Source organism: Erpetoichthys calabaricus, chromosome 17, assembly GCF_900747795.2.
Source record: "Erpetoichthys calabaricus chromosome 17, fErpCal1.3, whole genome shotgun sequence".
In the NCBI taxonomy this organism is placed as follows: Eukaryota; Metazoa; Chordata; class Cladistia; order Polypteriformes; family Polypteridae; genus Erpetoichthys; species Erpetoichthys calabaricus.
Window position 1 is genome coordinate 77,018,319 of NC_041410.2, and position 9,325 is coordinate 77,027,643.

General features: G+C 43.0%; 1 protein-coding gene across 1 annotated transcript; it reads right to left on the reverse strand.

The window, feature by feature from the left end:
* Window positions 1-253: 253 nt before the first annotated feature.
* On the reverse strand, window positions 254-9,267 carry fem1b (fem-1 homolog b). The gene is made up of 2 exons (XM_028823670.2): window positions 8,731-9,267; window positions 254-3,157 (listed from the first exon to the last, which is right to left on the reverse strand). Exons 1-2 carry the CDS (start codon window positions 8,976-8,978, stop codon window positions 1,522-1,524), a joined length of 1,884 nt encoding a protein of 627 aa, XP_028679503.1. The 5' UTR covers window positions 8,979-9,267; the 3' UTR covers window positions 254-1,521.
* Between the last annotated feature and the right edge of the window lie 58 nt (window positions 9,268-9,325).

Here is a 9,325-nt window from a genome sequence, read left to right on the forward strand (position 1 = left end):
ACCAGACCTAAAAGAAAAAGCACCATTTCTTCAGCATGCTTTGGACAGGTCTCCTCACTTGTGTCCACATCATCAGACAAATTTAATTTTCATATATTAATTCTCTTCCCAGGGTTTTCCAGCGGTGGCCATAGTCCAACCCTGCACCTTAACTTATTAGATCATCTATTAAACCCACACAGGTCAGTGTAATGACATTTGATGGTCCATTAATCATAATGTTAAAAAAAAAAAAAAGAACACAAAAAGGTGATTTCGTGTTTCTTGATTTTATGGTGACAGACGCTCATGGCCGACAATCAATTAAACTGACAAATCATTTACATCCCTATTTAATATAAAGTGACATTACACCAGAAAACTGCTCTCTCAGTCTCCCCAGGCGCCATAAAGACATGAGCTCACCAGCTGCCTCACCATCTGCGTCACCCAGCTCACTCTTCTCACACTGGCCACCTGTGTTCTCCAGCCCCAACATGCAGCCCAATTTAGCAGCCAGCTTATCCACCTCTCTTTCTTCATAACATAAAAATAAACTTTTACAAAACTTATAAAAATAGCTCTTCTGTACATCTGAGCCTCAAGCCCCAAATTATTCAGAATTAGTAATGTCTAAAAAAGTATCCTGGGTAAGAACTGCTAAAAGCATTTGAAAAAGTGGATTAAAATTTGTAAACATAAATGAGACACAATAGGTTACATGATAACTTCAGCACCCAGTCAAGGCAGCGGAATGGAAACCCTCACTGTAAGTAAACCTTTACCAAAATTAACTTTTTATGAGGAAAATGTGCTGCAGCATCTCCAACAACAGACAGCAAAGGATGTATAGGAGCAGACGCACCTTACCGATGGCACATCTAACGGGAGGAACAATGTCTGCCACCCAGATTTTTCCCAAACCTAATCAACTCCTTTTCTAACCACCCGCCACCCCCACCTACCCTATCACCACTGCCATCCAACTGCTGCAAAGCAGAACTTTCCAAATGTCCACAGTGCCAGCAATGACATCAAGTAGGCTGGAGAGTGGGCGTCAGGTCTGGCACTGGCCCTAGACCTGGAAGAATCTGTTTATTGAACCATCTGTGGTTAGTATTTACAGTAGAGCCATTGCCAAACTCAGCAGCTTTAATCGCAGTGAGGCTCCAGTGTGCAAGACCTCCAAAGCCTGCTGGATGCAGCTCAGATAAAGGGCTGGCACCTCCTGATGGATGGACATGTCACCATTATTATCTAAAAACAAACTGCAGCTGAATGCTGGGGTCTCCTGGAAAAGGGGCGCACCTCAGTAGATACGAGCAAACTAAATCGTTACATTCAAACAAACAAGCACTCACAGACTTGCCCAAAACCTCGGAGGAGAGGCTGCAGACATCACATATGACTTATTTTGTGAAAGTAAAAATGTCTTTTTTGGTTTATCTCCACCTGGTGTGCAAATTTTTGGAAAGTAAAACACTTTCATCCAAAGTTAAAAGTTCCTCTGCTGCATCCGAGTTTTTAGCCATGTGAAGTCAACTAATGAAATTCTACAAATTCTTCCAGCGTTTGGGGGATCTGGTTCTGGTAGGTGATGCTGTACAATCGCACTGCTCGGGCCGCCAGGCACTTCAGACTCATCTTCATGTGGGTCTTGAGGAGGATCTCGGCCACACCGGTAGTGCTTTTGTCCAGAGGCGTCTTCCTTTGCTTATTGGTCATGTCTGTATGGGCACCAGCCTCTACCAGGCTAATGATAATGGCGTGCAGGGTGAGAAAGTCGCTGATGGGCCGGTTGTATTGCACAATGACGTGGAGAGGGCTGTTGCCCTCATTGTCCACAGCATTGACCTGAGCACCGCAGTCAATGAGCAGTTTTGTGACCATGGCATTAGGGAAGCTGCATACATCGTTCGTGTGAAAATCATCTACTGGGGTGTTGGCGTTAATAGCGAGGTGAAGCAGTGTGGATCCCTCTCGGGAGCGTGGATCCAATTGGATCAACTTGTAGATCTGCTTGTTTATCCGACTTCGTTCCTCGTCAGTGCACTGTGTTTTGGTGGAGATACAAACAAGATAGAGAAAGGTAAAGACATTGGCTTCATAATTTTCCATGGCTGAATGCAGTTCAGCATCTGGAGCACTTTTGATGCGTGCCATGCCCCTTTCGATCTCCAGAACGCTACACTGCAGCACATTCTCAATATCCCTGGCCTTGACTGGCTCCTTCAGGTGAATCATCTGTGAGAAGACCTGAGCAAAACGGAGCAGATCCTTGTGCGTATTTCTGTTTCCTTTCTGCCGCAACTGCAAAGCATGCAGCCACAGTTTGATGCACTGCTCAAACTCCATGTTATCTGCATAAACTGCCCCCCGATAAATAATAGGATGAGAAACATCAATATTGTCCGACCCCAAAATGCGCTCCCGAACAATAAGCCCTTCCATGTGAAGGGCATCCCTGTCGTGTCGAATAGCCTCCAGTTCCCTGGGTGTCCGGCATTCTGTACGGCCACCATAGGCTTCAATGGGAGGCAGGACATCCTTTTCTATGATGTTAGTAGCATCCCTGTATCTCTCCAGCATTGCCAAGTACAAGTAGTGATATGTCTTTAAAATGTCATAATTTTCTCTGTCATTGGCAAAAGAGGCACCCAGCAGTTCTAAGGCTTCAACTCTGCTCCTGCGATCGCAGTCAACATGGGAAAGGAGGAGTTCCACCACATCGGCTTTACAGCTCTCTGCAGCCACCTTCAGTGGAGTCATTCCATGGCCATTGACCACCATGGCAGCCTTCCATTTTACAAGTTCTTTCACTATTTCCAAGTGGCCAGCCTCTGCTGCAAAATGTAGAGCAGTGGCACCGCAGTGGGCTTTTGCATTGGGGTCTGCATTCTGCTCCAGCAGGTATTTCACCACATCAGTATGGCCTTTGTAGGCTGCAATCATAAGGCATGTGTTGTCATACTTATTGGCGATGCCAATATTAGCGTGATTCTCCACCAAGTACTTGACAATATCAAGCCTTCCATCAAAACAAGCGGCTCTAAGGGGTGTAGAGTTGGTCACTGTGGTGTGGTTCACATTGGCGTGATGGCTAACCAGCAAGCGAACAACTTCAAAATGTCCAGCCCCAGCTGCACACCACAGAGCAGTGGCTCCATCAATTACATATCTGAAAAGGAAAACATACTGAAGTTACACTGGGCAAAAGTAACCATGTGCAATAAATAAATACATAGATAAGCTACAGTGTGTAGCAGCTGACACTGAAAGGGCCTGGTGTCACCAGCAGCATCCCCTCCATCTCTCAAAAGATTTTGCCCAAGCAGATACTTGCCAGATTCATTAATGAAGCAAAGCAGGCAGCAAGTCGGCTCAGCACAAAAGCCTCTAAATGAGCAAATCACCCCATGAAGCCAGTATATAACTCTACTGCATTATTAATATTTTTAAAAAGCAAATTTAAGTAGTAATGTATGTAGTATGTGTTTTCCATAGCATAAAGCTAAGCTGATGATGTAATTTTAACAGGCTGAAGTTCGCTTCTTAAAAGTAAAACATGTTTAGAGGCCAAGGAAACCAAAATACTACAAAATGACAACATGATAAAACATACCATGGAGCTCATTTGGTTACAATTTTCACCACAAGAATGCTTTCTATTTTGGTGGGACATTATTCCTATAGAAGCTTATTCCTGCCACTCAAAAAATGGTATTATTTTATTTCACAATAACTGCATTATTTGGCAAGTTCTATTCCCTGCAGTTGTCACTGAGCAGCACTTTAAACACACATTTAGCTTACAATTAAGTGACACGCACTGAAAGACAGCTTAGGTATGCATTTTATCCGGCATGTGCTAAAAAGGGTAAAACTTAGGGTCACACTACATGTGTGCTTTACCTCTTCCTCACTGACAGCAGCTGGCAATATCTTTGTGAAATATCACTATTTTTTTTTGAGTAGCCAAAGTAAACTTCTGTAGAATCCCATTACCTGTGCTGTAAGGAAGATGCTTTGCTCATATTTGAGAAGGGCTTTAGATGTGCACCCCAAATTGTCCATTAGGCTTAGAGTTGGGCTATGCACATAATTTATCACATTTGCTTTAGGCAAGCAGAAGACAGTCACCAAAACACATTAGTTCTCAAATCACAGCACACAAACCTGGGCAATCTAGCTGCCAAAGTTAACAGAATATAACATTCTGAACTCATGGTTACAGGAGGCTGGAGTTTATCCATGAAGCACTAGATGCAAGGCCCACTCAAGCACACACTCACTGGGACAAGGCCAGTGGCACATTACACAGCTTTTAGTTTGTGAGTATGGCAAACTTAGAGACTACAGCTTGTTGGGCCTTGTTGCCTTGAGGATGTCAGATTACACAACTAGTGGTGTACAGCAAATTAGAAGACTACAAATGATCTCTGAGCACAGTTTCAAAGTTCTAAAATAGAGCAAGTATACCACATATTAAAAACCAACTGATGTGCTGTGTTACAGCAATGGTGGTGGTATGACGTTTTCAAGGTATGGTGAGTTCAGCCACAGTATCGAGTCATCTTTTTGCTTTTCCCCCTTCAGTCATACTGTGACAAACACAAGACTTCTGACAGACAAACCAGACACACTTCAGTTTCTGCAGCCCAAAACACCTTTTACTCCTCTACTTCTGCCTGCATTGTAAGCATTGTGTTTAGAGCTGAAAACTCATTGGTTCTCAACTCTCTCACAAACAGAAGCTTTCCATTATTTTTTGTTGGGGCAAGTTGCATACCAGACTGACTGAAACAAACTACATTGGGCATGTCAAACTCACTACCATTGGTGGGCCGCTTCAACTGCCATATGTGCGTCAGTGGGCCACACTGTAACATACTGAAAACTTAAAAAAATGTAACACTTAAAAGTTTAAAGAAAAGCAATTTATTTCCATACAATCTCCATACAACAGCGTACAAATTAAGAGTCTTAGTCTCTTAGCTTGGTCCTTATATTATTATATTATATTCATTATATTATATTCATTGCTTATATAGGAGTCTTACAGTGTGAGATCTATTTCTTTTGTCCCAACACTTGGCATCTCTTGTTAGTAACCAGTTCGTCAATATCAGGCTTGAAATCTTGTGCAGCTGCAACTTTTATGAGGTATGAAAGGTGCTCAACGGTAAGTCTTGAGCGATGTGGGGTTTTGGTAGCTTTCTTTAACGAAAACAATTGCTCATAAAGGTAAGTGCTTCCGAACATAGACAGTACTCTCGATGCCAACTTACAGATCTGCACATACGAGGGTGGCACACCAACTTCGTTGTATTTTGCCTTCAGAATAGAATCTGACTGCAGTTCAATCAATTCCATTTGGATATTCTCAGGCACATTCTCAACGTTGTAAGAGTATGGTGACGTATACAGCGCAACGTCCTGTTTGTGTGAACTGAAATTACAAAAACGCTCACTGAATTCATTGCCCAGTAATTCAAGTTGGAAAACAAATCCTCCAAAAATCAAATTTTACTTTACTAAGTTTACTTCAAAGTTTATATTGTAAAATAAGCCGATATGCAAAAAGCCCCCTGACCTACACTAATTTTACAAACTCAAAATCACAAAAACATTTGTTAATAAACAACTCACCAACTTCTCACATCCACTTCAGATCTTCAGCTGTAGTCTGCACTAACTGTTCGTTATAATACTAGCACAAAATTACACAAAACTAGAGCAAAAAAACGTGAAAATATATGTGAGCTATTACTACTCGTGATGGTCAGTTCTGCCCAGTGGCCAGTCTCAGCAGCCCAGCCAGCAGTGTAGCCTGCCAGGGTGCCGGCTCTAGGCGGCCCTGGGCAGAGAAAGAATCAGTGGCCCCTTCGCCTGCCAATGTCAATATGGTATCTTATGCACAGCGGATGGCCACGTCCGTTGCGGACACTGCATAGCCGCCTCATGCTCATGACACGCTTCTATATGCGCGTGTCCGAAACTTGAAAACCAAGTGGCGACCCATGATATTCTCATTATGGCAGAACGTTATAATAGCTTACTGCTCTGACTCGAGCGACATTAGTAAATACAGCTTACTAATTAACAAGAAATACAATGTTTTTCGGCCATATTGCCATCAGCTGTGTCGTTATTTTCTCTTTCTGTTTTATATTCAATATATATTGGCGTGGCGGCCCTGTGCAGGTGCACAGTTTGCACATGCTTAAGGCTGCCCCTGCTGCAGCCTAGCACTTCAGTTGCGACGTCGCAGATCATTAACTTTGGACAAGGCTAATGGCTATACTAGCTGATGACGTTTCCGGTACCGTAATGCCATTGGAAAACGCCCTTTTGTCAGAAGGCAGAAGTAAGAAAAGTCAATAACTAATGCCGAAGATGCAGAATAATTCAATCACAAATGATAGTAATCATTTTGTACAAGTTTAGTGCTAACTAGGAATCTGTCATGTGGGCCGCATGAGGCCCAGGTGCCGCGTGTTTGAAATGCCTGAACTACATGATTGAGGGTTACTGGCATGTTATGAAATGGCCTGATAATCTGATAAACTAGAAAAGGAAGGCAGTCAAAATGAAAAATAATTTTTATAAGAGGTATCTACATGTCAGAAAACCACAATGATAGCAAGAAAATATCTGTACACAAAGTGCTTAACACTACAGTACATAGCATACATTTTTTCATATTGAAAACACTTACCTCACAGGAAAACAAAAGTAGTACAATTTTCGTAAAGTACTAGATGTAGTACTATGGTTTCATAGTTAGCAGAGTGAAAGGTAAAATTAATAAGACGATAGCAGATGGTTTATCCCAAAAATCAGCTAGTTTGGTGGCCTTATTAAAGAGAGCCTGCAAGGACTTGCTTGACTGACATGACCGTATGCAGTCAGCATGAGCATGTGCTTACCCACCCATCTAGTGATTTCAAAAGGGACACTGTAATGCAAAAAAAGAACTTAAAACATCAAAAAGCAAAAGACACTGAAGCACAAAAAGTGTGCTCAAAAACCAATGTGGAAAATGTAACACCCACCAAGATAAACAACTAAAGAAAAGCAAGAACAAAAACAACAAGCTGATTATTAGGTACTGGCTTTACAACTTCTTGTTTTCATGCCATTGTGATTTGGATGAAGCCACCATCCCACTTGTGAACATTGATGGGTTACCTTATGTTATTTTATCCAATAGACTGGAGCAGAACACTGTCCTGTGAGATATCTGGGCATAACACTACAAAGCTGATCATTAAATGTCACCCCAAGTTTAACACGGTCTAAACAGTAATTAATTACATAGAATTCCAAGCCCAGGTCACACTCAGGGTTAATGCCAAGGTGGCCAAGACTATATTGTAGGTTAAGAAGCCGGATAGTCAGTGCCAGCACTAGCTTTTTTGCTGCCATGAGCAAAAGTGAAAATGTTTTGCTCAAACCATAGATTCTTGAATATATTATTGCAGCCAGAAGAACAGAGCAGTAGTTGGAGAGCAGAGTCCCCCAGCACCCCGGAATTTCACACGCATTGTACATGGATGTTGGATCAAAGAACCTGGCTATGGAATTCCCTTGGTATTTTGCACAACTCAAAACAAATATATTAAATCAAATAGTATTTTGGGATAATCACAGGTTGTGTGTCATAGATTACGCAAAGTCATCCCCTCCCAATGCCACTGGCAATAAATGCAGTCCCTAAAAAACTTGGCTGCACAAAGTGACTGCCTAGTGTACCCATATTGTACAGCTGGTCCTGTGGATAATTAGATGTATACCTTTAAGACAAGGGTTAGTTCCACTCCAAATGATCTCATGGCTAGACTCTGGGCAGAACCCCTAGGAAAATGGATATGCTGGACCATACCTGTTGATTCCCTTGACTGTGACCTGGTTACATCTTCGTAGCAAAACCAAATTCATTCCAGTATGCTTAATTTAATGACATAACTTGTGCCATCATCGTAGTCTTTAGGATATGTACGTTAGGTAGAATGCCCAATAGAAGCTGGCCGGTCTTTTGGTCTTGGAACCCCTGTGCATTTTGATTTTTGTCTCCAGCTTAACTGGAGTTTTTGGTTTTTCTGCCCTCCTGGCCATCTGACTTTACCATCAGACACATCTTAAGAGACATGGAACACAATATTATATTTTAGACTCTACTTTTCTACTAATTATATATCTGTTACATAAGTCTGTGCCGATTTACATTTTATTATTTATTCGTTATTATTCTTGCCTAATTTAACTTGTTTTTCTTTCCATGTAACTTATTTCTTTGACGTCTTGCACATTCTGAGCTACATTCAGTGTATGAGAATGTGCTTCAGAAATAAATGTCGCTGTTGCTGTTTACTGGTAATTAACTGATCCAGTGTCCCAATCCTACTCCTACGACATGAACGTTCAGAAATCTTTACGCTTAACAGCGACTCCACTGACGGTGATAATACCTGTTAACCCCGATTTATGGTGTTAGGCGATTCGGTCGAGTCTTTTCGTCCTTACAACATTGCCATACACTCTCGCTTGTACAGTGGACACAGTTTCTCGCTCAGAACGCTTCTCTTTATTTCGTGAAGCAAAATACTGAACTCGACGAGATGTAAATATGCAATCTTTGCCTCTTATAGACCTCTCAAAGGGATAACTGTGACATGACTTGGGATGAGAACACACCGACAAAAATAACCGTGACATGACCTGGGAGGAGAAAGCCCCGTCGCCGCTTACCCGTCGAAGCGCACCGTTCCCGTTTGCTCCGTGTCCACCCGGTAGTGCTCCAGTAAGAGCCGCACGACTTTCGCGTGTCCGTTGCGTGCCGCGATGATGAGCGGCGTGGAGCGCTGGCCCCCGTGCTGGCTGACAAAGCTGAGAAGGTATCGGGTCTCCGTCTCTCCGTAGTTAAGCAGCAATGCAGCTAGCGTCAGGACGCGGCCTTCGCTCGCCGCCTTGTACACGTAGCCGGCCATCGCCTCCATTCCCGGCAGGCCATTCACTCTGGTGCCTGTTCCCAGGCTGCGTAATGACGGCCACGGGTTCACTCTCTGTCAGCCTGGACCCTGCTGTCCGAGTTGTTCCCGAGCGGACAATAACGCAGCCCCGGTACAATGCAACAATTCGTACAGATCGCTGGTTCTCTGAGGCGGATACACAAACCGGATGCTTCCCAGGTCCGCCGCCAGTACTCGCGGGTGTGAACATAAGCCGATTCGAGTAGTTCCGGATTCCGTGTGTCAGTTACTTTTTATGTGATTTAAAGTGAAGTGTTTTTGGATGTGTGGTAGGTAGTCGCGCTCATTGTATGCTGAGTGTTTACATTAACTTG

Coding starts and splice junctions, on each gene's coding strand:
- fem1b (XM_028823670.2), bottom strand. CDS start 8,978: ATGGAGGCGATGGCCGGCTACGTGTACAAGGCGGCGAGCGAAGGCCGC. Junction 3,158..8,730: donor GGAACGGTGCGCTTCGACGG/GTAAGCGGCGAC, acceptor TTTCCTTTTCAG/ATATGTAATTGATGGAGCCA.